Source organism: Rhinoraja longicauda, chromosome 16, assembly GCF_053455715.1.
Source record: "Rhinoraja longicauda isolate Sanriku21f chromosome 16, sRhiLon1.1, whole genome shotgun sequence".
In the NCBI taxonomy this organism is placed as follows: Eukaryota; Metazoa; Chordata; class Chondrichthyes; order Rajiformes; family Arhynchobatidae; genus Rhinoraja; species Rhinoraja longicauda.
In genome coordinates this window covers 44,159,897-44,179,331 of record NC_135968.1, presented here as the reverse complement: position 1 = coordinate 44,179,331, position 19,435 = coordinate 44,159,897, and the positions used below count along the sequence as shown (strand labels likewise).

The 19,435-nt window shown below is 38.6% G+C and overlaps 1 protein-coding gene across 5 annotated transcripts in view; it reads left to right on the top strand.

Moving 5' to 3' along the window:
- The window catches only part of cpeb3 (cytoplasmic polyadenylation element binding protein 3), a 105,004-nt gene that overhangs the window by 26,854 nt on the left and 58,715 nt on the right, over positions 1 to 19,435 (top strand). For all 5 annotated transcript variants that reach the window (XM_078413717.1, XM_078413712.1, XM_078413715.1 and 2 more), the window contains exons 3-4: positions 270 to 429; positions 7,941 to 8,000. In XM_078413717.1, the coding sequence (XP_078269843.1) occupies positions 270 to 429; positions 7,941 to 8,000 (220 nt within the window). The remainder of the gene's footprint in view (positions 1 to 269; positions 430 to 7,940; positions 8,001 to 19,435) is intronic.

Sequence of the window (19,435 nt, the reverse complement as noted above, 5' to 3'; positions counted from 1 at the left end):
ATTGGAATAATGCTAGTTGATAAATTACTTCTGAATTGTGATAATTATTGAACTCGTGCTTGGCTAACTCTTGGAGGTAAATAAAGCAATTCTGTCATTGGGAAGTTCACAAGTCCTCCAACATTAAAATCCTAAAACAACCATTTCCATTGAAATTTTTGCAGCTTTTCAGAAATATCTCGTAGGTTTCTATGGTTCTCATAATTCAGTGTTGTCTTGAAAAGTATTTGATACCATGTGGCTCCAATACCCTCTCTTTTCAATTACAGGACCGGAATCGACCCTATGATACATTTAACTTGCACTCTTTGGAGAATTCCTTAATGGATATTATGAGGAGTGACCATGAACCTATGAAAGGTAAACACTATCCCCCCAGTGGCCCACCAATGACTATTGCCGACATAATGTGGAGGAATCACTTTGCAGGTTAGCAATTTTCTTATTTTTGATGTTGACAGTATTAAGTTTAAGCAATGCTTTGGTTTTTACATGCTATGTATGTGTGAGTTTTTGATCAATTGTCCAGATGATTTTCAGTTGTTTCAGGTTCCACATCTTTCTTGCTTATAAATGTAAAATGACTTTGCAAATAGATTTTGAGACATTAAAAAAAATTCTTTCATAACTGCTATTCTGTTTTAAATTAATCCATATATTGAATTGAATTGAATATTTTATTGTCACATGTGACGTTGCAGTGAAATTCGTTGCTTGCCTACCCAAGGTATGCAAATAGTCGCCCACAAAGGGCGCTTACAAAGTTACAACCCACCCCCCTCGCACCAGGTTCCCCTTTGTTCTTCCCCCCACACCCTCACAGCGGCCCCCCTACGCCGGGTCCTCCTTTGTTCCTTCCCTTGGCAATGGCATCCTCACTTCCGCTTGTCCTCTCCGTACACTCATTCTTGGATTTGTCTTTGAGTAGACCAATGAGTGAGTCGGGACCCAAATGTTAATCAGTTTTCAGTTGAAAATTCTTTTCAAAAAACTCTTTCATAACTGCTTTTCTGTTTTAAATTAATCCATATATTGAATTGAATTGAATATTTTATTGTCACATGTGACAAGTTGCAGTGAAATTCTTTGCTTGCATACCCAAGGTATGCAAATAGTCGCCCATGAAGGGCGCTTACAAAGTTACAAATTCCCCCCCACGCTAGAGTACATAGTATTTCTTGGATTATTTTAAATGCATTTCTGGAATAAGATCATTTTATCTACCTATATTTCTGGCTTGCATTTTGCCATTTATCTTTTTTTACTGTTTTACAATCCTATTAGTTAAAGGTAAAGCCTTGGTTGTTGAATGCAGGAATATTTTTCCATTATTTCAAGTCATTACACTATACAATATCTGAGTTAATGAAAGCCAATGATTAAATGCAAGCACTTATTTTCCAAGTGCTTTTCTTGCCAAGTTTTGATAATGTAGACCAGGGACCTCCAAACGTTTCTGCATGAGGGCCACATTATATATTTGGCACATTTTTGCGGGCCGCAGGAAAAAATAAAGAAGCGTGAGTTTTATAAATTTAATGAACTCAAAAAAAATTTAGACTAGGTTACGTTAGATTAGATTGGGAAAGGTTAAACTAGGTGAAGTTTGATTAGGTTAGTTTACATTAGGTTTATATGGCAACAAATAAATAATATTCAATTTTTAAAAAGAGCTTGAAATATTGGAATATATATGTATACCGTAGGTATACAATTATTTATAAAAGAGATAAAATACAGTGACCACCACTGGGAAAAAAAGAGAGAGAGAGAGTATATATATAATGCAGCTGAAACGGTACACGATAGCACAACAATTTTAGGGGCACCTTACTCACCATTCGCCTGCAGTGTGCAATATCAAATTTTGTTCAAATTGTTGTGCTATTATGTATCGTTTTGCCTGTATTTCGCACACATACCACATAAAACTAACATCGCCATTTTGATCTAATACTTCCGTGTTCAATGTTGTCATTAAACGTGCTTCGTTGAACGATGACTCCTGAGGTAAATGCGCAAATTTTCTTCAAGTTAAAATTTGACCACTCAATAATATTAAAATTGTGTCTCTTTTTTTTCATCAACCGCTGTCACAACGGGAACCCAACGGGTCGTCTAGTTGTTGTTAACACTCGGTTAACCATCAAATAACTCTCCTGTCAAATCTGCTAATAAAATTGATTACTTGCTCAAGCTGCAATTTGTGACCAGTCAAATTGTATTTGGTTTTTAAAAAACAAAATGATAGTGTCAGAGTTCTAGCATAAATATCGCTAACACAGTTAAATGGTATTTTAAGCAGTACCAAAGGTAAAATTATTTTAAAGCTATGACAATGAAGTGTCATCAGATATTGAAAGCATAAAGCTGGAATAGATCAATTCTTCAAGATTTACTAGATTTCATTTAAGTAGGCTATCATAAACCTAGCCCCAATAACATTTACTTTTGAAAGTTTTTTTGCCGTTTAAACACTGCAGTTTATTGTGTAAATTACTGAATGGAGTAGTGTAAAAGCGTTGCTGTTTTTGGGAGCTATCATTAATTCCATTGTAGTATTAAAGATATGTCAATTTTAGTGGATTAAAAGTGATCACCAACTTTTAGTCTCTGAAATTGGATTTGTAAATGTACAGTAGCTACTTAGAACAGGATTAGGAATTCTGATTAATTTCAATGACAGAATGTGAATCCATATGTTGGAAGTTTGCCCTTGAAACCATATAATTACTTGTGCAGAAAGAAATATTTATGTCGATGAGTTAACATAGGAATGCGGGTAATATTATGGGTTTTTTCTGCAAGAAAGCAGTTTGCAACAATAAAAAGGAATTGAAGATATATAAAAATATACAGCTGAAAGTTCAATCCATTCCTTCGTCATTTCTAGCTTAAGACGTAAAATCTATATACAGAATCAGGCTATTTGACCTAACCAGTCCTTACTAACATTTGATGCTCCACTTGAATCACCTCATCTTTCCTCCTTTTCAGTATGACAGCGTAGTTCTCCAATGCCTTCTCTCTCTCATGTTTGACGAATCTCTTCTTTAATGCGCCTATACTGGTCACTTCAGACAGCCTCTGGTGGTTCCAACATTGTTCTGGGTGATCACTGGAAATCCATTCATCACCTTCAGTTGTTGGATTTCATTGATCTGTTAAAGAATCCCCCCCACCTCCACCGGAATACCCTTCCCTTCTGGTTGCCACCTATCGTACAAAGTGCTCATTTCAAATTTGTTGCCTTATTTGCGTATCATCAGCTCACCGTATGGATATGGTGTGACATTCTCTCACTCTGACCGAGTTTGGAGCATCAACATTATGGATTGGCCTGTGGCGTATTTAATACCTTCACCCCCCCCCCCCCCACGCAACATGGCTTGATCAAACCCTTTATATTGAAGAACGTTCTTCCTCCGTGACATTTGCTAAAATATTGCCTGGGGTCAAAAGAAAATAATTTGAATTATTCATCAGTTTTGCTGACTTGAGGACATTCAAAGGTATTTTCACTGTTAAGTTAAGTACTCTTGATGGACACTCATTGTTTTCACCTTGGGAAGTATGAAACACAATTTGCATACTGCAGTGTCCCAAAATAGAAATATTATAATGTGCTGCTAAGTATTGGCTGGGGGATTATCATTAGAAAATGATGATTTTCCAATAGTATCATGAAATTTTCTATCTCACTTGAGAGGACCTGACTAAACTAAACCAACACTAAACACGTAACTTTCATCCATGTGACATCCAATCAATATTACACTGAGACGTCACCCTGGATGATGTGCTCAAATCTACCAAGTGAGTCCTGAACTGGCGATCTTCTGATCTGGAAGGTGCTCCAAAGCTTTGGCCATTTTTGGTCCTTTTCTATGTCGATTGTCTTCATAACATAACTGATAGCCAGAGGGTGAACGTTGAGTTTATTCTTTCTGTCAAAAAGAAGGAACTTAATTTCTTCATTAAATTAGCACTTGGCTAGTCCATAAATCAGGAACAGTCATACAATGATAATGCAGTGGTAATATTATTGTTATCCGGATTACAATGAATGTGTAAAATCCTTCCCATGTCACAGTTGTCAAATAGTACATGTTCTTTAAAATACCCACTTCTGTAACTTAAAATGAAATCTTCATGAATTTATGTACTTCTGCAAATGCAAGGGAGCAGATCAGAAAAATTGTTATTTTACACAGTTCAAAAAATAGTGCTGGTGGAACTCAGCAGGCCAGGCAGTATCTGTGGAGGCAGATGACCTTTTTGGTCAGGACCCATCTTCATAGTCTGAAATTATTTTCCAACCCGAAACATCGATCGACCATTTCCTTCCATGGACGTTGCCTGACCTGCTCAGATCCTCACGGGTTTTGTTTTTTTTGCTCGAGATTCCAGCATCTACAGTTTCTTGTATCTCTGTTTTATATGGTGTGCCATTTTGCATTTAGGTTCACTGCTGATATAGGTGAGAGCTAGATCAATAGAAATGAGCCATGTCAAGTTTTATTCAAAAGAAAGAGCATGAAAGAGGCATTTGGATAACATTCCAGAAAGTGGAGTAGAGATTGCAAATAAAATGGTACAATATATAATTTTAATGGACTCTCCTTTTGAACAGTAGCCAAGATACTTGAATTTAACATAAACTAACATATCTTTAATTAACTTGGGCATCTTGGATGTCATTTTGTTCCAACATGATGTTGAGAAGTAGACTTTTGCAAAGGTATTAAAGCAGTCTGACATTCTGTCCGCTGAGTTTGGGTGTAACATGATAGTTTAGGTGCAAACTGTAATGCTTTTGGCAAAATTGGAAATGCAGGCGGTTCTGAGTACGATGAAACCAATGCAAGTTGACCAAGTAGCTCCCATTCCTATATTTCAAATACTCATTGCCAACAAAATAGAGGGTGGATGCTTTAGTAATGACAGTTGTTGTCTATAATTTTGGTATGCAGATTTTTTTTGTTTGCCCTAAATAGAATATCTGCATCCCAAAACCATAGACAAGTTAGCGTAGATTTTAGGTTGGCGTTCTGTCAGAATTTTTGTATGTTATTCTTGCATTGCCTGAACTAATTTTTAATTTGGTACACTTGAGAGAGCAATTCTATTTCCCATCAAGGTTGTTCAAGTCACTTTGTATTAGCTGATTGAAAGTAGCTGTATTCAAGAGTTAGTGCAGACAGTGTGCAAACATTAAAGAAAAATGTGAAAATGAAAATCATCAAAGTTTGTATGCCAGCCTTAAATGGAAAATATTAAACCTGAATATTTTGAGAAGGTGGAGTCCCATATCATTGTTTTTGGCCTCTATTCCTATATATTTTTTAAAAATCATGCAATTGAATAAATGCCATTGAATAAATTGTATCTTTATATCTAAATTCCAATTTTTTGGGGGGCGATAGGCAAATAATACCATTATTGATAAAATCTTAAATTGGGAGATTACATGGATAGTTTATTTGCAAATTAAAATGAATAAAGTCAGGAAATAATTTATTTATATCAGTTTTTTATATTAATAACATAAAGTGTTTCTGTAGTTCAAATAAACTTCAAGTATCTTGTTGGCTTAAATACTTACTGTAAAATTGGCCTTTGTGCACTATTATGCAACATTTGTTAATCATTCATTTCAAATTATACATTTGCACAACATATTATTGTGCTGCTGTGAACTAAAAGGGGTTTTCTTTAATGTACTGCTATTGGGGGTTTTCTTTAATGTACTGCTATTGGAATTGTATTGCCTGCAATTATGGTAACATATACAGAAGACTATATGGGATACCTGCCAAATTCTTTTGCCCACTCCAATTCTAAGTATCGTATGAAGCCCCTCCATTTCCTTAGGGATATTATCCAAGATGAATTATGGACCGAAGCAGAAATGCACATCAAAAAAATTCTAATCTTGTTTGTTGCAAGTTTGTTTTTGTGTTTGGAAAGACATCCAAAGTATTCGCACAGATTTTTAGTTCAAGTTGTATCTCTGATAAAATACTGCAAAGAAATGGCCTGGAATTTTTTTTTAAATCCTGCAGATGCTGCAAATCTGAATGATGGTAAACCTCTGGGTTGGTTGGCATCCGTAGAAACAGAAACAGGGTTAACGTTTCATCCTTCATCAGAAGTTGGGGGGGAAAAAAAAGTTTGGTTTTCACTCTTCCCAGTTGTGATCATGGATCTGAAATGTGAACATGGTTTCTCTTTCCACAGATGTTCCCTGACCTGTTGAGCACTTCCATCATTTCTATTTTTATTAAATGGATGACTCTGGCTTGCTTTTGATAACCACGGTTCAAAATAATAGGGAATGCCAATTTATAACTTTGAAAGTATAGCCAAGAATCCTTTGTTTATGAGCATTTCACACAAAATAACAATAACTAATTTTACCATTTCACTCATGGTACATATTTTTACACCACACTCCAAATGATTTACCAGAATAAATCATGCTTAACAGGCTGTCTATTAAATATAATACATTTTGTCTACCTTCTTTACTGCTCAAGCACACTTTGTTCTGACTAGTTTGCACATGGGCAGTGGGGCTGTCAAATGCTGGCCACATTTACTGAAACAAGATATATCAATACAGTTTTGAATATTCTCTCTTTCCTGTTGCAGAACAAGGAACATGTTTAGTTTAGTAATCTAAAGTTTAATTATAAATTATACTTGCTGTGCCAGGGTGTACCTAGAACATCGTCTGATGTCTGCATTAGTGCAGACCAAAGTTCAGATGTTACTGTCTGTATTACCAGAATAGAAATCATCCATTTATTGTGAACTTAAACCAATTATCTACTAATTTTTTTCTACAAAACAAAACATGGACATGGTTGTCTTGATCAATTTAAGCATTTGCAGGCATATTAATTCACATCCACTGCTGAACAACTGCATCTTCCCTGCAAACCTAATTGTGTGTGTGTTTGTGGGAAGTCTCATTCCGTTAGATAATGTTTTAAAAACTACAGATATTTTAATGAAATGTAATACTTGTGTTTTGATATTTAAAGCTCCCTCTCAATCCTGTTCTGTTGTCCCATTTTTAATCAAACTTTCTTAGTGGGATGTAAATCATGCTGAAATGATTTTGTTTTTATTTTCAGGTTGACCCAATGAATTCTTTAGTATAATTGCCAGATGAATCTGGCTGCTCTATACCCAATTCCCCACAGATCTCCAAATGGGTAGCATTGAATCCAGACTGACATTGAACTAGAAGTTTGTGCTGTAGTGCACCAATAAAACTTTGTGGAAAGTTTTTTTTAGATTGGAGTTGAAGGTCATCCCTTCACGTTTGTCAACAAAATCAGAACAAATACAATTTAATTTGAAGATCTGGTGGAGTTTTCCATCTTGCTTTGCCAATAGACTTTGAACAGATCATTTTGTAAATCAGACATTGATAAATGTTGTAATATTTCTTGTTTGTGCATTGCGACTTTCAATGTTATTTTTGGCTGTTTAATTGCTAGAAACAACTTTAATTTTGAGTTTGTATTTTTTGCAATTCTAATTGGTTTTAAAATGAAAAGACTAGAAAATGATAAATCAATATTTTGCATTGTAAGTCAAGCGTAGATGGGACTTATCTAAACATGTTATCCTATCAGCGTTGAGTTACATTAACGTCTCTCGTTACTGCCTAACTATATATAGTTTTAAAATGGGACTAAAGTTTTTTCCAAGCAGATTTTCTTTCTCGTGCAGAATTTTGGATTGTGATATAGATATAATGAGGGAATGAGTCATCTTTGCCTCTGAATTAACATTAACTATCAGTTTTTATTTCAACTTGAATTTGATTGAATACCATCAGGATAACTGACTTGTTGCTTAACCTTGAAATACCATCTTTTAATTGCTCTGAAAGAAGAAATTGAAGTACCTATTTTATTTTACAGGACGCTTGGGGCTTAATTTTCCACACCCTGGCACAGATAATCTTGTGGCATTAAATAACAGTAAGTATTATTCTTTCATGTGGTAATTTCTTGTGTTGTGGGAATGTGGAGCATTTATCTTTATTCGGAAGGCTTTGAATAATATAAATGGTTAAGGAAGCAAACCTCTTGGCACTGAGAGTTCTGATTTATTGTAAGCAAAGGTATATTCTGCAATAATTAATCCACAGATACATTTTACTTTGTGGGCATATTGTATCATAATGTATATGATAAATTAAGCCTGTCTAACATTAAATGACCCATATGGTTAATTTTGGCAAGGAATAAATGCAATGGCTCTGTATTGTACGTACAGTCCATTTTAGTTGAACAGTTTTGTCCAGCAAGTTATGGATATGAATAAAAATCCTTAGGTCTTTTTAATTTCATGTTACTGGGAGACTCCGAAATCAGTGGGCACACTGATACATACAGCATTTTATTTATGTCATTAGTTTTCTTGATTAGTAGCTATTGTATTTTTTTCTGCACGAGTATTTCCCTTTATTGCTTGTCATCCAAATCAAGAATAATAGTTGGGGGATGAGGGTTGAGGAAAATAACTTGGATATTATGCCATGTTCTGGCAGTGGCCTTTGTGTGGGTGTGTACATTATGAAAGCATATGTACTTTTTCATAACTAATTGGTGGAAATTTATTAATACATACGTAAAGGCTATGCAAAATTGCTCTCATAATTATAATGAGCTTGCATCAATGTTTTAAACATGAGAAATCATTTGTCATTTTCTGTCCCATGATGACACTGCTAAAATTTAATCATTTTTATCACTTCATCAAAGGAGCACTGGGCGCGTCTCTACCCCCTCTTACGGTGCTAATGGAGGTCTCGTGTATTATCTCTTCTGGTTCTTATTATTTTGGAGGAAACTGCAACAGAGCAATGGTTGCTAAAATGACTTATTATGCTAGCTAATGCAGTCTGTCGTCAGAGACATACCTATCTCAGTGTCTACACCATCGGGCTTGAATTGTGATTAGTCTGTGGTGCAAGAATCATTGTAACAGTTCTATTTAACTAGCTTTTATTCCACAAAAGTCTGAGAGGTAGCCAGGGCCCACTTAAATTCTGATTGATATCTGTTTTACTTATCCCCCAACCAATGCAGTTTTGGGTTGCACCTGGCACCATGAGGGTATTAATGTAGCATCTAATAACTAGGGGCAAGAGGAAGCTACAATATTCCTCCAGTTTGCTGCACCATTCAATAAGATAATATCTAGTTCTCTACCTCCTATCCATTTTCCAGTTCTGTTTTCCTTCATTCCATGTGTTCTTTAAGTCCAAAGGTATTTTTTCTCCCTGAATATAATGTCCTTTTGGAGAATTCCAAAGCTTCACAATCCTCTGAAGAAATTTCTCCTCATTACTATACTTGAGATTCTAATCGGTGGAAAGAATCTTTCATCGTCCTTTTGGGATGATTTGCACTTCTGGCTCTTATGGAATAAGGTCAATCCCTTCTATATTCCGGCCTAATTAATTGCATTCTACTTTCTTGCTATGATCTCTGGAATGACTTTGAATATCCCAATGAACACTATTACTAGGCTATTTGGATCTTAATTCTTCTGGTTTTCCTGAAAATATAATTGCTCTTTCAAATGACCTCGGGGAAAATATAATTATTTTGACATCTTGTTTTTGCCTGGTTTAAAATTTCAATCTCACTCTAGCCTACACAAGAATTCTATTTTCTTCAGAAGAATCTCTTGAAAGAATAATTAGAACCATGCTGAGGAACTTAAATTAAAAATGCAACTAGCAATTTCTGGTGTGTCCTAGGGGATTGTATTTGGACTCTAATTTCACTTTCTTTGTGATAGAAATTAATTTCCTCTTTCGCTTCAAATGAATATTAAGTTGACTGCAATTGCTCAAAAAGAAAACTAATCACCTGCAGTGTTTAATGGGGTTTCTGCGCTTTATTGGTGAATGAATTGTTCAGTGAAGGAAACTGTTCATGCAGGCCTCTTTGTTCCACAGAGATGGGACTTGAGAGAATTATTTTTTCCTTGGACAATTTGCGAAGGTAATCATGACAATTCAGACAAAAATCTGTCTTTTGAAAAAGAAGGGAACGTTTTCAGTCCATCTTGTATCTCTGTGAGTGAAATTCCTTCTTGGTGAGAAATGGTAAAATAATAATATGTTTAGGAAGGAACTGCAGTTGCTGATTTACACTGAAGGTAGACACAAAATGCTGAATAACTAAGCGGGACAGGCAACATCTCTGGGCAGAATGAATGGGTGATGTTTTGGGTTGAGACCCCTTCTTCAGAAATTAGTAATACTTCCACTGATAGTTCAAATTATATTCCTTGAAGTCTGGGAATCACAAAACTTTTCTTTGGAAAAGCAATATTCCCCAGAGAATATGCTTATTCCATGATGAGCCTCATGGTTTGTCTTCCCATTTGGCCAGAGGCTTGAAACCAGTCGTAAATTCCTGACCCATCTCTCATTTCTCCCCATGGTGCCTTCACTTTCTAATTGGTAGTTGTATCTTAGGCCATGTAGGCCTGATGGCTCTTGTCTTTTTAAATTACTCTGTTTTTCCATTTCCCTCAAGGATCTTCTTAACATTTAATTCATTGTGGTTACTCCTCCTAGTAACCATTTCTCCGGTTGATTGTGTATGTTTCTCCAAACATGATTCCGTGATGTACTTTACTTTATTGCAATTCAAGTTGTCAGTCCTTTTCAGAATATAGTCTTTTAATTGTTAACTTCAAAATGTGTTTATTACTGCTGAAGATATTTACAGACTTGGAAATTTAAAACTTATTTCAGACATTGTGATTCATAAACTGAATGAATAAGGAGCCAAACAAGTTAGACATAACCATCACATGTGGCTTATTTCACTTCAAAACAATTTAAATGTAATTTCCTTCCCAAATTCAGGAGTCAGATTATACTTGCAAGCTTGGGTTTGAAATAGGTCAAATCAGAACTTGTTCCACCAGAATTGGATCTTCCATGGAACTAATTGAACCACCGATTGAGTGTCCTTTGACATGAAACCTGTATGCAAACCATCTTTTGATGTTGTTTTCATGGATAGCTCCAATATTGCTCAATAAAAGTGGAAGCAGGGTAATGCAAACACATTGATTAGCATCATCAATTTGACAATGATTTATTAACTAGTCATGTATAGTAATTGTACCTAGAGCAATATGGGCATGCTCCCATTTTAGCATACAGATATATTCTTGAGTTTCAAGAAATATAGCTAAATTGTAGAAAATCAGACTGTGCAGCAAATTAGTACACACAACTTCATATCATATCATATCATATATATACAGCCGGAAACAGGCCTTTTCGGCCCACCAAGTCCGTGCCGCCCAGTGATCCCCGCACATTAACACTATCCTACACCCACTAGGGACAATTTTTACATTTACCCAGCCAATTAACCTACATACCTGTACGTCTTTGGAGTGTGGGAGGAAACCGAAGATCTCGGAGAAAACCCACGCAGGTCACGGGGAGAACGTACAAACTCCATACAGTGCAGCACCCGTAGTCAGGATCGAACCTGAGTCTCCGGCGCTGCATTCGCTGTAAAGCAGCAACTCTACCGCTGTGCTACCGTGCCGCCCTTGGATCCTACACTGTCATAAAATCTTGTTGCTATGATTCGACATGTTCTCTCTTGCTTGTGCACTACCTCAGTTATGTTATATAGTTTGAGCAAAGGCTGGATCCAGTCATATTGGCATATTTTATTTACCAGATACCATATCTCTATCGAAATGTGACTTCTGTGCTTAATAATAAAACTCAATTGTATAGTCCATAGCAACAGTGAGCAATGCCTTAAATTAAATTATTGCTTTAAATACTGTTTAAATACAATGAAAGACAATTGCCAATCACAATGTTTTAATTCAGGAACAATCATTTAAAAAAAAGTAAACTAGACCATAGACTAACAAACTATTGTTGAGACACTGGTGACTTAGTTGATTCAATTTGTATTGTGGCTCTATCTGAGCTGATTTGCTCAAGATAATATAGAAACCATTGTGAATTGTGCAGACATCAATAACCTTAAGATCAATATTTGGGTCTCTGCTGACACATGGAACTGCAGATGCTTGAATCAAGCAAAACACAAAGTGCTGGAGGAACTCAGTGGATCAAGCAGCATCTGTGTTTTGCTTCTGGGTCTCTGGGTTTGCATTCTACCTACATGTTAAATAGAAAAAAAACATGTATTTCTTGTTCTGTCCTTTAATACAGAATCTTGGGTATTTAGCTTCTGGATGGGTGAATATTTCACATTCCCCATAACCATTTACGTGCCTTTTAAACTTTTTGCTTTATTGAGTTTTCACTCAGTTTTCACTTCATTTGTATGTTTGAGGTTTTCTGCTGTTCTTATCTTTAGAATGACTGAATTTCTTCCACATAGCCAAACTGAGTGAGCATCTTGATCCTTATATTGCGGTTATCAATGGGTCTGTTATTCATGCATGTCTTTACCACTCTGGCCTGAACTTAGTTTCTTGCATTTAGTTTTTGTTTGTCCACTTGCTTAGTTTTCTCCTTCTGTTACAACTTTGAATAAGATGTTATTTCTGTATGAAGTTTGAAATTTCTGAGAAAGAGGATGACCAATTTTATTAAGATAAAACACAATTTATAACCTTTGTAATATTGTTGTCCTGTTGTGTCACCATGACTGTCTTCGAATTTTGGAGTTGACTCATTTTAGAGAAGCTTATAACAATTGCATTGGTATTGATTTATTATAACACGTGTCCTGAGATGCATTGTGTTGTGAGGACCATCTTCTATAGTATTTAATGTAGCAATGAGTTGCAAGCATGTCTTAACTCTGTTAGTTTGGGATAGACACAAAATACATAGATACATAGACAATAGGCGCAGGAGTAGGCCGTTCGGCCCTTTGAGCCAGCACCGCCATTCAATGCGATCATGGCTGATCATCCGCAATCAGTCCCCCATTCCTGCTTTCTCCCCATTCCCTTTGATTCCGCTAACTCTAAGAGCTCTATCTAACTCTCTTAAGTGCATCCAGACAATTGGCGTCCACTGCCTTCTGAGGCAGAGAATTCCACAAATTCGCAACCAGAAAGGTTTTCCTCATCTCAGTTCTAAATGGCCTATGCCATATTCTTAAACTGCGGCCCCTGGTTCCGGACTCCCCCAACATCGGGAAAATGATTCCTGCATCTAGCGTGTTCAATCCCTTAATAATTTTACATGTTTCTATGAGATCCCCTCTCATCCTACCAAATTCCAGTGAATACAAGCCCAGTCGCTCCATTCTTTCATCATATGACAGTCCCGCCATCCCGGGAATTAACCCCGTGAACCTATGCTGCACTCCCTCAATAGCAAGAATGTCCTTCCTCAAATTAGGAGAACATAACTGCACACAATACTCACACCTGTGGTCACACTAGGGCCCTGTACAACTGCAGAAGGACCTCTTTGCTCCCATACTCGACTCCTCTCGTTATGAAGACCAACATGCCATTAGCTTTCTTCATTGCCTGCTGTACCTGCATGCTTCCTTTCAGTGACTGATGCACTAGGACACCCAGGTCTCATTGTACTTCCCCTTCTCCTAACCTGACACCATTCAGATAATCAAAAGTAGACACAAAATGCTGGAGTAACTCGGCAGGGTCGGGAGAGCAGGAATGGGTGACGTTTCGGGTTGAGACCCTTCTTCAGACTGGTGTCGGGGGAGGGGTGATCCTAACCATTCAGATAATAATCTGCCTTCCTGTTCTTGCCACCAGAGTGGATAACCCCACATTTATTCACATTATGCTGCATCTGCCATGCATCTGCCCACTCACCCAACCTATCCAAGTCACCCTGCATCCTCATAGCATCCTCTTCACAGTTCACACTGCCACCCAGCTGTGTATCATCTGCAAATTTGCTAATGTTACTTTTAATTCCTTCATCGAAATCATTAATGTATATTATAAATGGCTGCATAGTCACTGCCTGTCATTCTGAAAGGGACCCGTTAATCCCTACTCTTTGTTTCCTGTCTGCCAACCAATTTTCTATCCATGTCAATATATAACATATAACAACTACAGCATGGAAACAGGCCTGTCCGGCCCTACCAGTCCACGCCGACCATTCTCCCTGACCTAGTCTCATCTACCTGCACTCAGACCATAACCCTCCAATCCCCTCCTATCCATATACCTATCCAATTTACTCTTAAATAATAAAATCGAGCCAGCCTCCACCACTTCCACCGGAAGCCCATTCCATACAGCCACAACCCTCTGAGTAAAGAAGTTCCCCCTCATGTTACCCCTAAACCTTTGTCCCTCAATTCTGAAGCTATGTCCCCTTGTTGGAATCTTCCCCACTCTCAAAGGGAAAAGCCTACCCACGTCAACTCTGTCCGTCCCTCTCAAAATTTTAAAAACCTCTATCAAGTCCCCCCTCAACCTTCTACGCTCCAAAGAATAAAGACCCAACCTGTTCAACCTCTCTCTGTAGCCTAAGTGCTGAAACCCAGGCAACATTCTAGTAAATCTCCTCTGTACCCTCTCCATTTTGTCGACATCCTTCCTATAATTTGGCGACCAGAACTGCACACCATACTCCAGATTTGGCCTCACCAATGCCCTGTACAATTTCAACATTACATCCCAACTTCTATACTCGATGCTCTGATTTATAAAGGCAAGCATACCAAACGCCTTCTTCACCACCCTATCCACATGAGATTCCACCTTCAGGGAACAATGCACAGTTATTCCCAGATCCCTCTGTTCCACTGCATTCCTCAATTCCCTACCATTTACCCTGTACGTCCTATTTTGATTTGTCCTACCAAAATGCAGCACCTCACACTTATCAGCATTAAACTCCATCTGCCATCTTTCAGCCCACCCTTCCAAAAGGCCCAAGTCTCTCTGTAGACTTTGAAAATCTACCTCACTATCAACTACTCCACCTATCTTAGTATCATCTGCATATTTACTAATCCAATTTGCCACACCATCATCCAGATCATTAATGTAAATGACAAACAACAGTGGACCCAACACAGATCCTTGGGGCACTCCACTAGACACTGGCCTCCAACCTGACATACAATTGTCAACCGTTACCCTCTGGTATCTCCCATTCAGCCATTGTTGAATCCATCTTGCAACCTCACTATTAATACCCAACGATTTAACCTTCTTAATCAACCTTCCATGTGGAACCTTGTCAAATGCCTTACTGAAGTCCATATAGACAACATCCACAGCCTTGCCCTTATCAATTTCCCTGGTAACCTCTTCAAAAAATTCAAGAAGATTAGTCAAACATGACCTTCCAGGCACAAATCCATGTTGACTGTTTCTAATCAGGCCTTGATTATCCAAATAATTATATATATTGTCCCTAAGTATCTTTTCCATTAATTTTCCCACCACAGACGTCAAACTAATAGGTCTATAATTGCTAGGTTTACTTTTAGAACCTTTTTTAAACAAAGGCACAACATGCGCAATGCGCCAATCTTCCGGCACCATCCCTGTTTCTAATGACGTTTGAAATATTTCCGTCATAGCCCCTGCTATTTCTGCACTAACTTCCCTCAATGTCCTAGGGAATATCCTATCAGGACCTGGAGACTTATCCACTTTTATATTCTTCAAAAGTGTCCGTACCTCCTCTTCTTTAATCCTCCTAATTTCCATCACTACTCTACTTGTTTCGCTTACCTCACATAATTCAATATCCTTCTCCTCGGTAAATACCGAAGAAAAGAAATTGTTTAATATCTCCCCCATTTCTTCCGGCTCAGCACATAGCTGTCCACTCTGACTCTCTAATGGACCAATTTTATCCCTCACTATCCTTTTGCTATTGACATATCTGTAGAACCCCTTGGGGTTTACTTTTACATTACTTGCCAAAGCAGCCTCATATCTTTTTTTCGCTTTTCTAATTTCCTTTTTAAGATTCCTTTTACATTCTTTATATTCCTCAAGAACCTCATTTACTCCCTGCCGCTTATATTTATTGTATATCTCCCTCTTTTTCCGAACCAAGTGTCCAATTTCCCTGGAAAACCATGGCTCTTTCAAATTATTATTCTTTCCTTTCCACCGAACAGGGACATAAAGACTCTGTACTCTCAAAATTTCACCTTTAAATATCCTCCATTTCTCTATTATATCCTTTTCATAAAACAACAAAATTAGCCTTTCTCCAATCCAAAATCTCAACCCTTGGTCCAGATTTGACCTTCTCCATAATGATATTGAAACTAATGGCATTATGATCACTAGACCCAAAGTGCTCCTCAACACATACCTCCGTCACCTGACCCATCTCATTTCCTAACAGGAGGTCCAACACTGCCCCTTCTCTGGTAGGCACCTCTACGTATTGCTGCAAAAAACTATCCTGCACACATTTTACAAACTCCAAACCATCCAGCCCTTTAACAGAATGTGATTCCCAGTCTATATACGGAAAATTGAAATCACCCACAATCACCACTCTGTGCTTACTACTAATATCTGCTATCTCCTTACATATTTGCTCTTCCAATTCTCGTTCCCTATTTGGCGGTCTATAATACACCCCTATAAGTGTTGCTAAACCTTTCTCATTTCTGAGTTCCACCCAAACAGCCTCCTTAATCGAGCCTTCTAGTCTGTCCTGCCAAAGCACTGCTGTGATATCCTCCCTGACAAGCAATGCAACACCCCCACCTCTTGCCCCTCCGATTCTATCACATCTGAAACAATGAAATCCTGGAATATTTAATTGCCAATCGCAACCCTCCTGCAACCATGTTTCACTGATCGCCACAACATCATACTTCCAGATGTCAATCCAGGCTCTAAGCTCATCCACCTTTCTTACAATGCTCCTAGCATTAAAATATACACATTTAAGGGACCCATCATTTCTTATTCTCAGTTTATTTCTTTTCCCTTCTTTCTCTCCTACATATTGGGTCTGAGTGTTTCCCTTTTCTGCCTCCTGCCTCACACACTGCCTATTAGCTATCTGTGTTTGAGTCCCTCCCCCCAACCGTACTAGTTTAAAGTCTCCGCAGTTATTTTAGCAAATCTCCCCGCCAGGATATTGGTTCCCCTCGGGTTCAGATGCAACCCGTCCTTTTTGTACAGGTCATACTTCCCCCAGAAGAGGTCCCAATGATCCAGAAACTTGAAACCCTGCTCCCTGCACCAGTTCCTCAGCCACGTATTTATCCTCCACCTCACTCCATTCCTATTCTCACTATCGCGTGGCACAGGCAGTAAGCCTGAGATTATTACTTTGGAAGTCCTTTTTTTTAACTCTCTTCCTAGCCCCCTGAATTCTCCTTTCAGGACCTCTTCCCTTATCCTACCTATATTGTTGGTACCTATATGTACCACGACCTCTGGCTCCTCTCCCTCCCCTTTCAGGATATCCTGGACACGCTCAGACACATCCCGGACACCGGCACCAGGGAGGCAAACCACCATCCGGGTCTCCCGACTGCGTCCACAGAAACGCCTATCTGACCCCCTCACTATAGAGTCCCCTATTACTACTGCTCTCCTCTTCCTTTCCCTACCCTTCTGAGCAACAGGGCCGGACTCCTTGCCAGAGGCCCGGGCACCGTCGTTGCCCCCAGGTAGGCTGTCCCCCCCAACAGTACTTAAACAGGAGTACTTATTTCCAAGGGGTACAGCCACCGGGGTACTCCCTAGTCCCTGCCTCTGTTCCTTGCCCCCCCTAACAGTGACCCACCTGTCTACCTCCCGTGGTCTAGGAGTGACCACCTCCCTGTAACTCCTATCTATAACCTCCTCACTCTCCCTGATCAGACGGAGGTCATCAATCTGCCGCTCCAGGTTCCTAATACGGTCCCTTAGGAGCCCCATCTCGTCACACCTGGCGCAGATGTGGATGTCTGGAAGACTATCAGACTCCCAGATTCCCCACATCTGACACCCAGAACAAAAAACTGCCCTGGCAGTCATACTCTCCAAACAAAGCCCCGCGCTCGGTTACTAAACCTACCGCCCGGCCGCTACTCCAACCGCTCCAACCGCCCACCCAAAAGAACTGAGTGATCTCCTGGGAGAGGCGAAAAATCGGATAAAAAACCCAGGCCAATTTGGGGAAAAATCCGGGAAATTCCTCTCCGACCCCAAGCTAGGCGATCGAAACTAGTCCGGGAGATCACACAGGTCTTACTCCTTACTATCTCCTTACTATCCCCACACAATCCCCACACACTACTTCCCAAGCAACACAGCTTGGTGCTGCTTGCTACTGCTGATTGCTGCTGCTGCTGCTGCTACTGCTGATTGCTGCTACTGCTGATTGCTGCTGCCTTACCCTACCCCCAATACCATGTGCTCTAATTTTGCCCATTAATCTCCTGTGTGGCCTAATCAAAGGCTTACTGAAAGTCCAGGTACACTACATCCACTGGCTCTCCCTTGTCCATTTCACTTGTTACATCCTCAAAAAATTCCAGAAGATTAGTCAAGCATGATTGCCCCATCGTAAATCCATACTGACTCGGAACGATCATGTTACTGCTATCCAAATGCACCACTATTACATCTTTAATAATCAACTCCAGCATTCCAAGATGAGCCTCATGGTTTGTCTTCCCATTTGGCCAGAGGCTTGAAACCAGTCGTAAATTCCTGACCCATCACTCATTTCTCCCCATGGTGCCTTCACTCTCCAATTGGTAGTTGTATCTTAGGCCATGTAGGCCTGATGGCTCTTGTCTTTTTAAATTACTCTGTTTTTCCATTTCCCTCAAGGATCTTCTTAACATTTAATTCATTGTGGTTACTCCTCCTAGTAACCATTTCTCTGGTTGATTGTGTATGTTTCTCCAAACATGGTTCCGTGATGTACTTTACTTTATTGCAATTCAAGTTGTCAGTCCTTTTCAGAATATAGTCCTTTAATTGTTAACTCCAAAATGTGTTTATTACTGCTGAAGATATTTACAGACTTGGAAATTTAAAACTTATTTTAGACATTGTGATTCATTAACTGAATGAATAAAGGTGCCAAACAAGTTAGTTCCTTATCAAAATGCTGGAGTAACTCAGCGGGACAAGCTGCATCTCTGGATAGAAGGAATGGGTGACGTTTTGGGTCGAGACCCTTCAGAGTGAATCAGGGGAGATGGAGATGCAGAGATAAGGAAATGTAAGGTGTGAAAATGAGACAAAGGGGATGGAGTTCAAGGAAAATGTAGAATAGATCATTGTTAGCTAGGACTTTGGCTTGTTATCACTGAACCTATTTTGGATTAATTTTTTTTAAAGACATGATTTTGGAAACGAGCAATACTGAATGCTAAAACTAAGCATTAGCTGATATCCAATGAATTGAAAAAACCTTGAATCCAACTCAGTGTAATTTCAGACACCATGAAATGCC